Below are 19,221 nucleotides of genomic sequence, written 5' to 3' on the forward strand. Positions count from 1 at the left end.
GTCTGGAGCGGAAGCAGGCAGGCAGTCTGTGTGGTTGCTCAGACAGCTCTCCATGATGGCTTCCTGGTTTAAAAACTAGCAACAGCCAATCAGTGAGCTGGAAGGGGCCACCATTCAGATCCTGCTGGACAGGACTTCCTGCAGAACCCAGATTCATGGGGTCCTCAAGGGGAAACCAAGCCTAAGCATCCAGTGGCGATGCGGATGGTCAGTGGCTCAGAACCCCCATGGTCCCAGGTTCTAGTCCAGCAGCGTCTTACAATTTCCTTCGTTTAGGGGAATTCTCAACTTGCAGTTGTGGCCAGACTACAGCTCAAAGGGTCCAGAACAAGGACAGTGAATCTAACCCATTGTCTCCTGACTCCTAGTTCAGTGCACTATCCATGGGATCATGCAGCCTCTCAATATCAAGTCAATTATTCACAAGCATCAAAAACCTCCAGCATCTTCTCATTGCACCAGAAATGTCTCACCAATCACCAAACCAAGTCTCTTCACCTGACCTGAATCTCATGTCTTGTCTCTCTAACATTGTGATCTCTGGGGGAGAGGGATTGTGACTACAGGAATGGTTAACTGTAAGTAGCTAGGTCAGACTACCACTGGGATGGGTTTCACTCAGGAGGTAGCAGGCATTTGCCTGGTCTCATGTGTAGGTTTTGAGGCTTAACATCATACAGTAGAGGATTAAACAAAACCAAAAAGCCCTTAACTTCTCTTTTCCTTTCAGGCTGGAAAACAGGAACTGACTAATCAACCTAATCCTAAACCTGGCATCCAGTCAGATCTTTATTTCCACTTGCAGTTCCTCCAACTCACTTCCGAGCTCATGGATGCAAGCTGCCGAGGCGTTTCCTGTTCAAGGTGGTTCTTTAGCAAGAAAGCCAGCCGAGCCAGCCAGCCAGCGTGGGTTGAATGTAGGTGGAGGGAAATTATTCCGGAACTGCTCCCAGCAAATGGAATAATGATTCCAAATTAAGCAGGGCTCCACAGTGCTGCACCCAGCCCTGAATGGAAATGAGTCCTGATTGGACTACGCTTTATGAGTGAAACTAACACAGGGAATCTTTCCAAAGTTAGACCCTGTGTTAGAATGAGTGCAGAGCCGCTGTGCCTTATTAAAGCTACAGTGCATGGAATTTGATTCCCAAATTATTATCTTGTTGGAGACTTGCTGTTGCTACCCTTGGGTTTAGATTAACAAGGCACTGCCTATCTCTTCCTGTCTGATCACGGACATTGGAGACAGACAGCTTTGAAGACACTGTAAGATCCTCCTGGTTACTGAACATGAACTACAGAGCTGAAACAATATTGGGAAACTTCAGTGTAGCAAGAGCATCATCGTGCACTGCAGCTGGGGGAAAACTCTCTCGTCCCTTTATGTAAAGGCACAGACATTTAAACCAACTCTGCAAAACTGGACTGCAAGTATTGTGGGAAGATCCCTGTCTCGAGGTGTCTCAGCATTCCTGCTCCCAGGTGCAGGAGGCCAGAGATGTGCAAAAATGGAAAATATGTCGGGAAAAGTTGCTTGGACCTTTATGAATCTCAAAACTGGATTGGTTCAAGTTTTGGAGGAAGATCTGTGGGAAGGAACCAGTCTCATTTTAGCTGAACTGTATTTCTTATCTTTAGATAAGGCAGATGCATGCAGGGGCAAAATTTGCTCTCAGTCGTCGGCAAACCTATTGGTGTACACTTGTTGAGGTTACATCTGTGCAAGTAAGCAGGGTTACAGCATTGTAACTGAGGACCGACTTTAGCCCTAAATATTCAGTGCAAGCTTCTCAGTACTAGAACTCCAGTGGATAAAACTAAAACCCCCTGATAAACATTCTTTATGAATCCCATGGAAACAATCAAACAAGACTGGCTTCCAAAAGCCCAGTGTTTGCAAAGCTCGAGGAAACACTGGCCCTTATTGCTCCACCAATGGTTCGATATGTCAAACATCTTATGTGTAGGCATAATCTTCTTCCAGAAAACTGGCTGCAGCATGAGCAGAAATAATAGCAACAGTGACACATGCTTCCTACAAAGGAATGGTGGCACAAATGCCGGTTTTATAATACAAGGCACAGCCCACCTCAGAGTTAAATGACAGGGGCTGGTTTTTTCTTAATTGCATTTTAGCTTTATTCATCACGTGGTATGTATTCAAGAAGATAGATAGGGCAGATGGGGTGACAGCCCAGGAGAAGCACTCTTGCTGAGTGTTCCTTGCCAATTCTGGTGCCATCCCAGGAAAATATCAGAACTAGTACAAAAATCCTAAGACACAATCAGCCTGCGAAAGCTTTCTGCAGCATCTTGTATCCTAATATTTGCAACTAATTGGCATCTAAGAAAAAGGGTTATGATGAAGGAGCACATGGGAGTCAGGAGACCTGGGTTCTATTTGCAGCTCTGCCACCGACTCACTTTGTGGCCGTGGCAAGAGTCACATCACCTCTGTGTGCCTCAGTTCCTCCTTCTGTAAAAAAGAGGGCGTAAAATGGTCATTCGCCTATGTGGAGTTACTACCATTCTCTATTATTTGTTCCAGTAGCACCCAAAATCAGAGAGGGCACAGTCCCTGCACCGAAGAGCTCACACTGGAAGAGACAGAACATGTGGATGCGAAAGGGGTACAATATCTAAGTAAGGTGGTAACACACTGAGTGGTCGGAGTAAGACCCAAACAACCATTAATCCCAGTTTATCCCAAATGGGAATACTCTGGTGAGGAAAGGCTACAGGACCGGGCCCTAATGGAAGCACTCAGTTATTGTGCTGAGGGGAGCCAGATAAACTGACGGGTAAATAGACAGAAAATAAAGGATTCAGGGGGCATACATGCTTATCGATAGCAACAAAGATCCTGAGGCGAACCTGCTCGGAATTTTAAACCACAAAGGTTCAACAAATGTAAGAGACGGCTTTGATTGTTCTCTTCTCCTGCCTTAACGTGACATGAAATTGTGGCACAGTGTGAAACAGTGAAAAGCTCAGCTCAGCTTGTTACCCTGCTTGCAACAGTGTTTCCACGTGGCCATGAATCTATCTATATGTTTGATGAGAGGAAGGAAGGTCCAGTGATTAGAGTGCCAGCCAGGGAGATTCAATCCCCTACTCTGCCACAGACTTCTTGGGAGGCCTTGGGCAAGCCACTTAGTCTTTCTGTTCCTCAGTTCTCCATCTGTGCAATGGGGATTGCAACACTTCCTTACCTCACGGGGTGTTCTGAGGATAAATGCATTAACGTTTGTGATACGAGGATGATACTATGAGGATGGGGGCCATATATGTACCGTAGTAGACGTAACTATAGTGTATCAACCTCTACAGTTAGCTATAATTTACAAGGAAACTGTACAGCCCTAACTGTAGAGGTTAATAATTTTATAATGAATTTGCTGACCCTGCAAATATTCTGGGCTCTCACAGGGCCAGATCTTCCTTTCCCTTCCACAGGTGCAATGCCACTGACTTCAGTGGGACTGCAGGAGTGTAAATGAGGGGAGGACTAAGCCCATTATTTCAGTTGGCTGCCTCACAGAAATTTAGAATAAATAATATTAGTACTGGATCGATGGCTGCAGCCAGCCCATCTCGGCCTGTGGGTCTTGGATGGGTCTTGGATGTACAAGCTAAGCAGGGCTGGGTCTTGGATGTAAAGCAAAATGACAACCTCGTACTGCAGGGAGTGGCCCTGGCAGCATGGTAAGTGTGTTGGGGGAGTCAGCTGCATTGTCCTTCCTCACTACTAGGTTGAACTGGGTGCTACGCTCTTCCTACCTAAATGGCTGCTGTTTCATCTGAACGCCCCATTCTTCCTTACTCCTCCCCCTAAATTGTTGTTGCCTGTTATTAGACAGATCCTCTGTTCCACCCCAGAGAAAAGTGCATGTCAGGGACTCGTCTACGCACGTAAAAATGCTCTGGGATTCCTTCAGGATGAACACCCCCCTATTGCTGTCCGATATTAACACGCTGAGCATACCACCACAGAAATGGTGAGACATCACAATAAGAAAGAAACGTTAGCAGGCAATTCCTGCAAATGATGAACCCTGTGGCCTACCTACTCCTATTGATCATTTAGACGAAAGCTAGCTTAACAGAAGCGTACACTGAGTTTAGAATCAAAGCATTTTTCTTTTTTACCCAGAAAACTGTGGGCAGGTTTATCCTCCACCACTCGGATCCGTCGAGCACCCGCAGGGATCACAGCTGCTTCAATATAACCTAGGGCAACAAAAGGTCACATGGATGAGAGTATTCCACAGCCAGCCAGAGGCATTCTGTAATTTAGTATCATCCCCCAAAAAATCAACTCCGCTCCAGCTTTTGTAATGGTTGGGAAACACTCGAAAGGTAGGAACTGTTTTGGCAGCCAAGTTTCAAGCCAGGGCTAATCATTACAGCTTGAGGAGAGGGGGAAATGCGTATGTATTCCTTAATTGCAACTGTTCTGGCTTGTGGCTGGGTCTATTAAATCTGTTCCCTTGCATCATTTTTGTTCATGTGCGGCATCTACCGGAATACGTTAAGATCCTACTGGAAGCTGAAGCAAAGGTGCGCTTGCCAGTAGTTACAATGCACATCATGGGAAGAGACGTGTCAGTGCTTTGAAATGAAAACATTGGTGTCAGCTGTTCTGAAAAAGCTTTCTTTGGGATATAACCTGCATGATCATTCATATTTTTAAGGAAAAGAATGAGCTATCTGGGAGACTGCTAAAACTAAAACATTGCAGGAGTCAATGATGAAAACTGGTATAAATCTATTTGCTTTCACTTGCATGTCTGTCCTTATGAAACAGTCCTATATAATTTAATCGACGACAATCTCCTTCCTTTAGAACTTTTAAACCAAGCTGCAGAATTCTACAATCAGGATTTAATTCTACAGGATAGTTTTAAAAAAAAACACAAAACTCTAAGACTGATCTCATTCATCATTACTTTCTATGGGCCGGATCCCTGAACTATGCCAATTTAAATCATCTGGGCATCTGACTCTCTAGGTCTGTAGAGAAATTTCTATAGAATCCTATGAAATTTCTATAGAACACAACTGGTTTTTATCCTTCTAAAATTACAACTCAGCTCCATAAGGGTTAATTGTTTGTTTATCAGAGAACATAAACATTATTGTAAAAACATAAAAAATGATACATGTAAGTTACATGTGGCTTATTTATTGCTTTTAAAACCCCCTCAAAAATGTTGTGGTTCAATTTAGAGATGGGCAAAAACCAAAACCTCAAGACAGCGGACCTCTTGACCTTTGGAGTCATTCATGTGTTGGTTCTGCTCCAAACTTCGAGGCTCAGCCCTATCTTCAGTCTAAGTGATAGGCAAAAAGCAAACTATCTACTAATATCAAAAAGAACAAGGAGTACTTGTGGCACCTTAGAGGCTAACAAATTTATTTGAGCATAAGCTTTTGTGGGCTAAAACCCACTTCATCAGATGCATGGAGCGGAAAATACAATAGGAAGATATATATATATACACACAGAGAACATGAAAAGATGCAGGTTGCCTTACCAACTCTAATGAGACAAATCAATTATCTTTTCATGTTCTCATGTCTATCTTCCTACTGTATTTTCCACTCCATGCATCTGATGAAGTGGGTTTTAGCCCATGAAAGCTTATGCGCAAATAAATTTGTTAGTCTCTAAGGTGCCACAAGGACTTCTCATTCTTTTTGCTGATACAGATTAACACAGCTACAACTCTGAAACCTGTCATCTTGCAAGCTACTAATACCAGTGTCAAATATGAAGCAATGAGACTACCTTGGAAACCATCGTGACTAGGATTTGATTCTTTTTAATTAGCAAGATGGTTTATTTTTCAGTGTGTAACTTGGCTCCTTCTTTGGCTCTTCCCCCTTCCCACCTTCTTTTAAAACACTAAATAGCTTATTCTGTATGCTTTACCTTCCCTTTTCTGTTATATGTACTAAGTGAGAGGGCCCTATTCCAGACCTGCCCCTATAAAAATAGGACAATGCTGGAGAATCAGTAGTGTAAGAGTAGTGTTTGGGTCTATTCCTTTAGAATTCGGCAGTACTTTGGTTTTTTTGTTAAATGCAGCTGAACTCCCATGGTTCTGCTTTGTTCTGGACTGAGCAAGTGAGAGAGAGCGACACACTACAGAACAAAGGGCCTCTCTCTGTGGCTGCATGGACTGTGGAGGCAGTACCCTGGGGATGTGGCCTGGATGTGGCTAGTGAAACCATCACTATATAGATCCCACACACCTAACCCTTGCCTGCAAGCCTTTCACTTATGGGTTTGCACAGGGGCCTCAGCCCATTGGCTTAACCAACCACAGTAGTGTCAATGAAGCAGCTGCATAGCCACCAGATTAATGGGGCACATGGATTCCTTCCCACTCCCAACCCCTTTTAGATCACCTGTACAAAACATTCTCACTGGGGTGTTGGTGGTAGGTTAGGATATGATCTGGCCAATGACAACCATCTCCCTCCTTAGTGTCTCATCTTTTTAAGGTAGCCCCTATTGTTCTGGTACATTACACTAATTTGTATTGTCATTTTACCACCTCTCCTCACTCCCCTCAGCTCGGGTCCTTTTCCTTATTTCCCCACCCAAGAGCATCATATCTCTTGTTTTCTTCTCCCCTGCTCCGGTTACTTCCGAAAGTCAGCCAGTCATCCTTTGCAGGGAGAATCAAAATAAAGGGAAAATAGGATTCTGAACAAAGAACCTCCACTCATGTTAGGCTGATGAATTCCCCATTCTGCTAATTACAACGCATGCTCCATCAGTAATAGTCACTACTTCAGGGTTTGGCTTTTATGGCAATTGTGAAATCTATAAAAATCAAAGAAAACAGATGTCGGACATTAGGCTGGATCCTGCTGGGAGTTGTTTTTTTGTTGGCTGGAATAAATTACATGAAGAGCAGCACGTTCTAAAATGCCAAACATCCCTTGTGGCACCCCATGCATCCGCATTCAAACCCAACCAACTATTACTATCCGACACGAGCCCACAGCAGAGTGATTAATGACAGCATGTCACTGCAAATGTACCCTGGAAACACACCTGGACACCATGTTAGGAAGCCACTTTGGAACATGCCCAAGTATCACGTATTTGTTGATGTATTTACTGTAGATGATTATGATGATGATTTTTGAAATCAAAGGCTCAGAACTACCTTCAGCAATGACCAGATCCAAAAAAAAAAACCCAGTGAAATTAATGGAAAGGCTCTCATTGATTTCACGGGGCTTCAGAGCAGACCCCTAAGGCAGCGGTATCCTCGCCCGTGTCCCGCCGTTGTTGCGGTGCAAGAGGCATGGCGTTACTCTTGAGGTTCTCCTAGTGCCACAAATAGGCTCTCATTTCACCCCTGCGGTGCGAGAAAATACTATGTGGAAACGCTGCCTTGTACATTACCTTTGAAATGGTAAATAGCTGAGTTTAAGCTATTAACAGGGTATTAGTTCTGAAGACTATTTAGTTTGGTCTGAGACCAGATTTTTCTCCTCATGTAATTTCTAATCCTGACTGATGGCACCATGGGCTGTATTCACAGCTCCTGAATAAGAAAAAAACAAAACAATTTACTGTACTAGCTTTCTGAGATCGGGTGACACAGAACCAACTATTAACATTTTGTTTTCTTTAGGGAACCAAGTAGTGCTCTACGCCAGTATATGCTTGTGTAGTTTTGAAATGTTCTGTCGGGGGACAGAGTAGGTTCCTTGGGCATGTCCCATCAAAAGTGTCTGGAGCTCTTAGCCAGCAATACTGGGTAAATCAGTGGTCAAAATCCTACTGCAAATGCACTAAATACACCATACATGCAAACTCACCACAAATATAAATGCAGATTGCTCCCAGCTGGGTTTTAGAGCTAGTGACATGTTGCTGCTCAAGAGACTATAATCCCAATATTGGAGAATATTGCCCCTTAAAAACATCCCCATGGTTTTGGAGGCATGTTTTTGATCACAAATTGTAAACTGCAGATTTCCAGAAAGATTATCAAGCATTAGCTATTAAGCACAACAGAAAGCTCAATGTTGGTCCAGAGTCAAAAGACTGTCAAAGATCTGTTAGGTAACCTGGGGGTAGGTAACTCTTTGCAATGCTGGGGTCTGCAAGGTTGAGTTAAAATTCTGTTTAGGTGAGCAGCTGCATAAAGACTGATGAGATCTGGCAACAATCAGGCAGTGGTTCTAGTTATTTCATCCAAAAGTCAGACTTTTAAGATGAAGGTTGGAAAGTATAAACCGGAGAATTTCATTATTTGGGCATTTCTAGAGCTGTACGTACTGTGCTCCACCTTGGGAACAGCTATTTTGGCATGCAACAGTCTTTCTGGATAATCTGTGTTACATCAGTGTCCCAGCAACATAAGGCCGTGATTGAAGTGAGTCCTAGATACAAGATATATGGTGAACTTGTATTAGGAGAGACGCCAGAACAAAGAGGTAGCTGTGTCATCAAGCAGATTAATACATGTATGGTGGCTACTGTTTCTTCACTTAAACACTGGAGAGATTTGCAAGAGGAAAGCAGGCTCAAACAGGAGAACCCACTGTTAGGCAGTGTTATTAGTCCCAGAGAGGAGAGAGAGGTTAGCACGAATTTCAACGTGGAACTGAATTACTACAAAACTGGTTTGGATGTTACTGGAAGACAAACTCTCGGGTAGAGCAGATGTTACCCCATGGCTGCAAGTGCTAATCTCTAAGCAATGTACCTTTGTATCTTCCTAATGGGGGTGTATCACAGCATGGGTAGAACAAAACCCAAGCCCCTGCACTATCCTGAGTTTTAGACGCTGTCCTGCTGCAAGGTCCCAAGTTGAGAGCTGTAAAGACTGCACCCCTTTTTTAATCTGCTGAACATGTACAGCATAGACATCTCCACTGTCCTGGGGTGGCCAGGGCAGTCTCCATAGCTCTTTCAGTCCTTGTTCCCGTTGATAAGAGTGCCAGTCAGTACCTATTGCGGCAGTGCTGTGGAAACATATCCATTAGACACTAGACTGAGACTTAAGAGCTCATTTTTTGAGCAGTCAGAAGATGCTAATGACTTGCCCTCACTATCGGTCAGGGCTGAATTCCAACTGACAGCCTACAGGTGGCAACCTCCACACCCTCATTACTGATCCTCTCAGTAATCTACTGTCCCTCTAACTAGATTTTGTACAGAATATAATTCTTGTTGCTGATCAGAAAATAAAAGACTAATGACTAGTTTATCTTCTTGCGCGCATGAGAATCCTGGCGATTACCAATTGTAGGTACCTACTCACACAGTACCCACCCACCACTGTTTACTTCCAGCCATGGGGTAGCTAGCCTGGAGGCAAATCATTTCATCGTGAAGCCATGGACAGATTTCAAAGCCTCTTGATATTGCTACCGAGTGTCAATTTGGTGGTAATGCTTCCTATAAAGGACAGCTGGTTGAAACCTGGTAAGTCACCCACTGCTGTGTGTTTCTGTCTGCCTCTCATCACCTGACTGTATATCCTATTAACAGGATTTTCTTGCACATGCTGAGAGAAGAATCTGCCCAGGCTTAAAGCACCATCTCTCAATTTTCTTTATTTTAAATGCACTACTGTCAAGGTTAAAATCCTGCGTAAAATGTTTGATTTCGTCACCATATTAAAAACAGAAACTGCTCATGAAGAAAAGTTATTGTAAGAGCAATTGGCCTAGTTCATTTAATTATTTACTGCCATCTGGAGTACTGACTTAAAACATAAGCCAAACAACCGCAGCTTCTCTTTTGGGTCACAAGACAGAGGGCATCTTCATCTGGCCAGGGAAGAGCAATACAGATGCACATGTGAAAAAATGACTCATGTGGCAGGTCTCTAAGTATGACCTGTATGGCACTGGAATCTGGATAGGAATCTTACAAGGAGGAAGAGAAGGGCCAGACCCCTAGCTGGTGTAAATCAGCATAGCTCCATTGGCTTCCAGTATACATTACTGAGGATCTGGCGTAAGTGCAGAACATGACTCGGAACACCATTTGGGATGTCGGGGGGGGGGTAAATTTAGTTCCCAGGAAACAGGGGAACCAACAGGCCTAGTGCGGAGACAAGTATCCAGTGTGCAGAACCTCTGAAAACTCTGTGGCACTATAGAGATGGGGTGGAAGAGAAGAAACAGGGGCAGAACTTGATAGCGGGCTGACAAACATGGTATTCTGGTGGCTAGGCAGCTCCTCTAAAAGGCAAAGGACCCACGTGCTGTCTTTCCAATTCAGGCTAGTTATGCTGAATGTAGAAGGCTTTAAAGTGTATCCATGGCTTTTTATACAATGCAGTCTCCTCACCCAATCCAACCAGGAGGAGGAGGACAGAAAACCAACACCAAACAACAGCTACCCAATGACACCACACACAGCATTTAGGCATCTTACACGAGAAACACTTGGGAACAGCCTTTGCTTTTGCCATCACACACGTGGAAACCTTCTTACAATGACTATTGGTTACTGAGAAACAGAAAGGAGTTGGCATGGGTTTAGTCCAGTTAAGAGAGCTCAACAGCATGGTTTGCAATCACAGGACATACAGGGACCGATCCTGCAGTCAGCGGAGTCCCACGTGCACAGCAGCTGCAGGATCTGGCCCAAACGTTGTAGCTGCAATTCTCAAACTGATACTTCTTAACAATCAACGTCTTGACATTTCACAGCTATTCTCTTCTGAAATCATAAATCAACACACTTACCACAGGGGCTTTGGGCTTGACCCAAATCAAAGCAAGTCAATGAGGGATCTGCCACTCTCTTCGGTAATGATTTCAATATCCAGGCCCTGATTCTGCTATCGTGATTCATGCTGCTTAGTCACATTTGGCCCAAAATTTAGGCTTTGTAAAATCTTGGAATTTAAACATTATTAAAATGCTGATTTTTAAAGAAAATCCACAGACTTTTCCGAAACAAATACACGTTTCCTTGTGGTGTTTGCAACCTGAACACTGCAGCTTTGTGCCAGTGCATGAGACACAGAATGTGAAATTGACTAAGGTCCTGATCCTGCAAAACACTTATGCATATGAGAAGCCCCATTGAACACCACAGATTAACTCACAGGGCTTAACATTTAAGCAGAATCGGGGTCTGGAACCATAAGTGAAACCAACATGTCTAATTTCACTGTCTATGCTGAGAGAAATGTAAAAGCAGAGAGAATAAACAGCAAAACTTTTACAATTTTGAACATTCTTTGAATTTTAACAGTCTGAGCTGTTATCAGTGACACAGGTAAGAAATAGTTTAAAATAGAAACAAATACGATTTCCAACCTGGAAGATATGCCTTTGCCCAACACAGATCTCAATATTTTGGGTTATTTTTCACATAGTGTTTTAATCTACTATTTTTCGGGAAAAAAAGTAGCTAATGTATGTGTCAGGACATAGTATAATTGCTGGAAAAAATCCTTATTTGTACAACGATGTAAGATGGGCAAATGAAGTATTTTCAATGGTGAAGTAACATTTTAGATAGGATTGATGCGTCTCTCTCTCTCTCTCTCATGTTCCAGATATTCAGTAAAGAATGAGGGTGCAATAAAGGTTTGTACTTTATAATATTAATGATCAACATCTCCTCTGGGTACTGTCGCATCTGCCCTGTCATCCTATGTTGATTACCTAGCGTCTCTAGAGATGGGGGAATCCCTGCTGTACGCATCTGGTTGACAATCAGCAGAGAACGTTCAGTTCCTACAGATCTGCCACGGGGAAAAGTCACTGCATGTATTGAGAGCAGCCTACCTAATTGAAAACAGATGTATACCACTTTCAAATTCTGGCAGGAACCCAGAAGTTTATCATCTATCTGGGTCAAGTCTTTTTGTTGCATGGAGGTTTCATAGTGATTTTGATCCATAAATAACAAAGATAGATGTTTCTGAAGGGAAACCTAAGAGATACTTATTTCCAGCTAGCACTGCTACTACAGAAATGGAGAATGGTTTTCCCATCTAAAATGACCAGGGTGTAATTCCCATTTCCTGCAGGAGACAGAGAAGCAGTGAAACTGTAAACTAGGCATACATTTGTTGATCTTCAGATCGGGAACTGTTGTAGAAGATGGAGCAGTGGTTTCACCACCGGCATGAGCTATAGATTTGGTGATGCAACGTACACTTCCAACACAGACATAAGAGGTATGGCAAAATTATACCAATGCTGTTCCTTTTTAATTGCAAAAGTTGTGTGCAATATTTTGTGACATGCTCTCAGAGTCCAACTCTCAAAGCACAGGTGCATGCCAACAAAGTTAACCAAGGCAAATCTTTTCCTTAGTCTTGCACAGCCAAAATGCAAACTTCTCACTACCAACAGCTGGACTCCAAATGATACACAACAGTCAGAGCAGTAAAAACTGCAGCCTGGAAATTATGCTACAGATTGGCCTGACAATGGAAGTGCACAAATGAACTCCAGAAAGTATTAATGAAGTTTGCTAATTCCACCTGCACCTCAGAGGTGGTAGCTGGCTTCACAGATAAAAGTATGGGAAGGAGGTAGTAGAAATTAGAAAAGAGAGTCAGAGCACCAGCTTTGAAGCCCTGATTCACCAAAGCAGTTGAGCACACACTTAACTTTAATAATGAATGCAATGGAACTCAAGCATGTGCTCCACGGACATCTTTAACTGCTTTGCTCAGCTGGGTCCCAAAACAGCACCTGTCGAATGTGCTTTGTTTTTGCTTCCCTACATGTGGAGATGGCAATATTCATTTAAATATCAGTCATTTTTCCTAAATACTTCCTCCCTCCTGGAGTGGCCTCTGGGTCCTAAGTCTAATTTCCCTCGCATGTTGCTTGACCAGGATGAATGGCAACAGGTCTCTCATAAGTGTGGAACAGTGACTAAGGAACACGGGCTAATTCACACACAACGGGTGTGCAAAACCAGAGGGGATAGCTTGAGCTTGACTGAAAACAGTCTTATTTCAATGCTTCTACGTTGCTGGCATGAAGTCAGTATAAATACTCAGAGAATAGGGTCCCCTGGTTTAGCTGAAGTGGAGATATCCTGACCATTACATGAATCATCCAGGATGTACCCAGGAGCTTTCAGTCTAAATGCCAAAATCAGCTGTCTCCCACAGGAGGAGACATTATGATTATCTTGATTTTTTTCTCTCTCATTTTACATCAAAATTACCTATAATGTTCAACATGAACTGGACAGTGTGACTTCTTTGAGTTCAGTTAAGGAGGCAATGGCCAATCTTAGCAAACAGGAAGAGGCTGCAGATGGAATTCCACCGCTGAACCAGTTCTTTAATAAAACTGGAACATGGTTAACGAAACTGAATGGCAAAAGGTATTACACAGTGCCAACAGGCCTGACCCTTTGAAGCCCTGAGCATCTTCAATTCCCCTTCTCAAGAGGGACTCATCACCTCACAGAATTGGACCCTTGTAGGAACTCTTATAGGTTAAACAATTATTCTGAAAAAACTGTGCGATAAGATTAGGTGTCGTGAATAACTAAAGATTTGACCATCTTATTCTTGTACAGCTAGTCACTGATTCCGTCTCAAACATTTTAGCAGATTACTTCTGGGCAACAAATGGGGTCAGAAATACTCGTGTAAATTAGAGTAATTCCACTGTAAACACTGGAGCTACTCTCACCCCCAACTTATATCAGTGTCTGCAAGAGCCGAATCTCACGGACAGCCATAACACTCCCTGTGTATCAACCTCTAAAAATAGTCATTTCAATTTTCTTTTTAAATGTACAATGGCTATTTGATCAGGCACCACACTGTGCAACTCACCTACTTTTAAAGAGTTGTCACTAGCTCTCTAACTCCTAGATGTTAAGCAGTTAAGATGAAGGCAGAGCGCTTTTGCTGAATGCTACTTACCCATCCCCTTGGTGTGGTTGAAGTCTCCTTTCACCACTTTACAGGTTTTGCCATCTCCGTTGCAGATCCCACAGCGATCCTCTTTGGCAGCTGAGCCAATGATCCCATCGCAGCCGATTTTCTAATGACAACAACCAGAGGCGCTCGTTATTTCATTTACAAGGCTAAAGTGTCGCTAAACCGGGCTGACTGAAAAGCTGAACAGGAAAAGAACGTTGAGAGTCAGGAGATCATTCAGTCAGTACGGCATTGGCTTGGTTAGTCAGCAAAACACTCTTGTTCAATAGCAAATGCACAAACCACCTTATAAAAAGCTTCCCTGTTGTAAGCAACATCATAAAACCCTAGCTATCCAAGGCACATTGGTGTATTTGCACTAACATGTTTAAATATTAACAGATTACAAGGATACTCTGTATTTTATAGCATCTTCCATTTGAGGATCTCAAATAACTTTACAAATATTAATTAACCTTCATAATACCCTTGTGAAACCAATATATACCATGAGTCCCATTTTGGAAATGGGAAGAGAGGCACTGAGAAGTTCAGTGACTTGCCCAGATTCACACTGGAAGCTTAAGGCAGAGCTAGGAACAGAATCCAGGTATCGGAGTTCCAGTTTCATGCCTTCACCACAAGTTCCTCCGAGATTATGCCTGAGGTCCTGATCTATTGCTCACGGAAGTATCAGGGCATTGTATCAGGACCTCGCTGATGACACTAACATTCAGCATCTATTACATTTTCACTATTTGAACTGAATGGCTCAGGATGCTAGTGCTCAAGTCCACATTTTCAGCAGATCCCATTAACTGAACACCAGAAACCCACATTTATGTTATCAAGAATTTAGGGTCACAATAAATGTATCAAGAATTTAGGTTCACTGATCTGTAAGTGCAAACTGCTGTATGCATGCACAGATGTGACATTTTGCCAATGCTCCCACTGTATTCAGTTTTGACTTTTTTTTGCACCTAAATGATCCTAAAAATATTTAAGAATTTAACCCAATGCTTCAGTTGAAAAGGCATTTGGATTGTAGTGATAGTCACGATTTTACATACATGCCTAAAGCAGTTACCACTAAAAATCTTTACCGTTTCACCCCATAAGCAAACACTGGGACATTTTGTGCTCTCCCTAATCCTTGCTCTCATGGTGGAACCCTGACTAAGGACCCCTGACTTTTCAGCTTCACACCTCATGAGAGGAGGCATGCTCTTCAACTACTCTGGCTGAGCTACGGGGTGGGTACGGGGTCTCCCCAGCCTGAGTCCAACTGGAACCTCATTGCTTTCTCCATGAGGTGCTTTTTAAACTGGAGTTCTGGCACCTTGCAAGTCTGGTTTGGAACGGAGTGACAGATACTGCACGTAAGGGAGATATGAACTTCTTTCTCCAAGGCAGTAAAGACACTGCTGATGCTTGTTGCTGACTGAGAAGGAATGGGGGCAGGAGAGAATTTCTGAAGCCTGGTAATCCTGGGCATAATCTAAGCCAGGGATCGGCAACCTTTGGCATATGGCCCATCAGGGTAATCCACTGGCAGGCCGCGAGATGTTTCATATCGTTGACAATCTGCAGGCATGGCCCTCTGCAGCTCCCAGTGGATGCTATTTGCTGCTCCTGGACAGTGGGAGCTGTGAGAAGCTGTTGCTTGTGTGGACCTGATAACGATAGATAGCACTTGACTGATACACAGCTTTCCTTGTAACTTGGCAGGACAGCAGGCAGCCATATATTTCCAGCTGCATTTGAACAACCACACACAACTGGATGGATAAATGTGGCAAACACTTCAACCAACTTTATTGCAAGTGTTATGAGACCAGCCCACAGGATTGTAGAGGAGGTAAGTAGAGAGAGGAGGATCAACAACACAGGAATGCAAAGGACCAGATCTCTGGATCTACACTGGGGTTCTTCATAAACCTTAAACCATGAGGGCGATGTAGGACAGCCAAGTAAAGATAAAGAGGGAACGGCTCTGTGCTTTTCATGTTTTTAAGGCAAATTTTCACACAGGGATGCTACCTAATTAATGCCCCATAAGTATGAGTCAGGCCATGTAGGATAGTGAAATAAATATCTAATGCGCCTTGATATGTCAATGTATCTCATATAGTAAGTACATAATGATATTCATAAAGACATGCTGATTCTAGCTCAGCTGACCAAATTACATAGAAGAATCATAGAAGATTAGGGTTGGAAGAGACCTCAGGAGGTCATCTAGTCCAACCCCCTGCTCAAAGCAGGACCAACACCAACTAAATCATCCCAGCCAGGGCTTTGTCAAGCCTGACCTTAAAAACCTCTAAGGATGGAGATTCCATCACCACCCTAGGTAACCCATTCCAGTGCTTCACCACCCTCCTAGTGAAATAGTGTTTCCTAATATCCAACCTAGACCTCCCCCACTGCAACTTGAGACCATTACTCCTTTTTCTGTCATCTGCCACCACTGAGAACAGCCTAGCTCCATCCTCTTTGGAACTCCCCTCCAGGTAGTTGAAGGCTGCTATCAAATCCCCCCTCACTCTTTTCTACATGCAGAACATGAGAAATTTTTTTAGTGGCGAGCTGATGAGGTACTTTGTTTTTCAGAATGATCAATTACACCCAGCCCCAGAACCTTTCTGATGAGGGTTTACGATGTGAATTACAATATCACGTACAAGTACTGCTATATCAAGGAAAGGATGAAATCTTAGAGTAGCCAGACTCTCACGATGTCAGAGACATGTTTGGAGTAGGGATGTACCTCGATTTCTGTGAGTTTAATCAATAACTTAAATGGGAGCAGAGTTAGGTCAATGCTGATCGCTTAGGAAAATCCCACCTCTGGATACAGTCAACAAACTATCAGATGGACCCAATCCACCTCTAGTCTAATGGGCACATTTTTATGGCACGAGTTGCCCTGCAAGTCAGAAAACACGGGACACACATGGTTAGGTGTTACCTTGCAGTATAAGGCATATGTGACGCACATGTTAATGACAACATCCATTAGAGACACACTCAAGATCTCCCGCAAAACAAAGGTGCAACAACAGCTTCATCATGGCCACTGACAAAAAGGGTGAGGAGAGGCTCTTCTGGAAGCAAATGGTGTTTCTTGGGCAACTGGCAAACCATTTCCCCACACACTGACCACCTCATTTTGCTGTGACTTCACTGACACCTCTTGATGTCTATGCCCCATGGGTCTGATAGCACAGAGGGCAAATAGTGTTTCTTGGGCAACAGACAAACCATTTCCCCACACACTGACCACCTCATTTTGCTGTGACTTCACTGACACCTCTTGATTTGTATGCCCCACGGGTCTGACAGCACAGAGGGTGGGAGTGGGTGTGTCCAACACATCATAAAGTGCAAAGTTGATAAAGTAAGTCACTTCATGGGGCAGCATGTATCGCAAGTTTTGACAGAATCTATAGAGCACTCTAGGGTCGAATGGTTAGACCATACTGCTGGTTCATTTCATTCTGGAGGGATACTCTATGATCCCACCAAACAGAGAGAATAAAAAGGAAAGGAAGTAACTGTGGCATGTTTTTACTCTGTATGCAATGCACAAGATGGCCCCGCAGGAGAAGAGTGTCTTTGTATTTCCGGGGGAGGACAAAAATGGATGGTAATGCTGGTGTAAATACCACCAGCTCATCTGGAAGACCTCATAGCTGACTTCTCCAGTACCAGCCCTGCTCTTGAAGCCCTCAGGATTCTTGCCCTTGGGGATTTCATTGTGCACGCTGACATCAGCACAGTACAGGCCTTCCTTGAGGTGATGGACTCTAGATTTTGCCCAGTGGTTCTGGCTTCTGCCCAAATTGGTTGTTGAAAACCAGAGATGTGGCTGTGGTACTGTTATTAACCAGTATTATAAAGCATCACTTTGTACAGGGAATATGATGGAGGCCCCCGATAAAATAAAGTGCCTTGACATGGGAGCGGTTGCCAGCTGATTTTCAAATGGGGTTTAAAGCCCTATAGGGTGAGCACCTGGCTATATTAGGCCCCTTGACAAGCCTCCTGGTTGACCTTGTGCTTTGACACCATCAATGTTTAGGAGTAATCAGTCACTCCTTATGCCTTTGCTGAGTGAGCCATATGGCATGGAACTCATTCTCTTTGAGCAGGCATCTCGGTCCACTCCTCCCTCCCCTTTTTAAATAATTAAACATCTGAAAATATACTTGATGGGGGGCATTTTCAGTTTCAAGCATTGCTGGCCCTTACATAGGAACCCTCCCCTCTCCTTTTTAATGATACCATAATCATTTGGATTCCTAAGCATGTGGTCTGGTTTGCATATTATTTGAGTATTGCTTTAACAATGATTTTATTTGTATTTTGAATGGCTGTACAAGAGCCTCTGAGTGTGTGTGTTTTGCTATATAAATACAATTATTATTGTTATGTACACCCAACCCAGTGTCAGACCTGACATTGTATGTTCACAGAATTGTAATGCTTCCCAGATGTTGAGCTAAACACATTGTCTCAATGGATCAACTATAAATATTGATTCAACATGTGCCAGTCTGCAAATTAATCATGTACAGAACATGCTGGTTAGGCCAGACTCATGTGCATTGCCAACTTTTCTCCATAATATCCAGTGTTCATTTATAGTTCAAGGGATGGAACACATGAAACAGGAATGTACACAGGTGAGTAGGTGATGTCAGACTGGAGGTTAAGAGAAGTCCTGTTTCCTTACTGAAAGCACAGCTGCATCCAGTGACATGGTTTATGGGCTTCTGCTTTGATCCGTGAATGGAAGCTACCCGAGGACGCTACTCTAGTAGCTAGTTTGAACATTACTGCCCGCTCCGTTTCGCTTCCATTTGGGTTTTACACTAAATGGGGGTGCTACAAACAAGAGTAGAAACCAACAAAAAATCCCTGTCTGCAGGGAAAATAAATAGTGCTCCAGCCAGCAGCATTTTCTGAACCTTCAAAGTTTGCTTCAGTCATGGAGCCACCCTTGGGGCAGGGTGGGTGGGCAATGTCCATCCTGTTCTGAATTAGATACATTCAATGGATAAACTTCAGTGTATCTGTGTCTCTATATTACCCAGCCACTTAACCCTACAATTATTTATTCACTAGAGTTTCTCCCCAGAATGGGATTCAATGTGATCCTCACGTCTTCTGGGTGAAGTACATCTGAATGCAAGGTGGCTGCTTTGCAGGATAAGCCGAGCCCCAGCGATCATAAAGTAAAGAGGAAAGCATCCAAGGGAGGTGCCATGTTATCACTCACTTGTCCCATGTGCTCTTCCTGAGCTAACTTGAGTCA

The 19,221-nt window shown here is 43.4% G+C and overlaps 1 protein-coding gene across 2 annotated transcripts in view; it reads right to left on the reverse strand.

The window, feature by feature from the left end:
- The window catches only part of ADAMTS17 (ADAM metallopeptidase with thrombospondin type 1 motif 17), a 251,727-nt gene that overhangs the window by 71,731 nt on the left and 160,775 nt on the right, over positions 1-19,221 (reverse strand). Inside the window, exons 15-17 of one of the 2 annotated variants that reach the window (XM_048867619.2) lie at positions 13,902-14,022; positions 10,421-10,495; positions 4,150-4,230 (exon numbers count right to left, since the gene is read on the reverse strand). In XM_048867619.2, the coding sequence (XP_048723576.1) occupies positions 4,150-4,230; positions 10,421-10,495; positions 13,902-14,022 (277 nt within the window). The remainder of the gene's footprint in view (positions 1-4,149; positions 4,231-10,420; positions 10,496-13,901; positions 14,023-19,221) is intronic. The other variant, XM_048867620.2, reaches the window with a different exon arrangement.

This window comes from Caretta caretta, chromosome 10 (genome assembly GCF_965140235.1).
Source record: "Caretta caretta isolate rCarCar2 chromosome 10, rCarCar1.hap1, whole genome shotgun sequence".
Taxonomy (NCBI): domain Eukaryota; kingdom Metazoa; phylum Chordata; order Testudines; family Cheloniidae; genus Caretta; species Caretta caretta.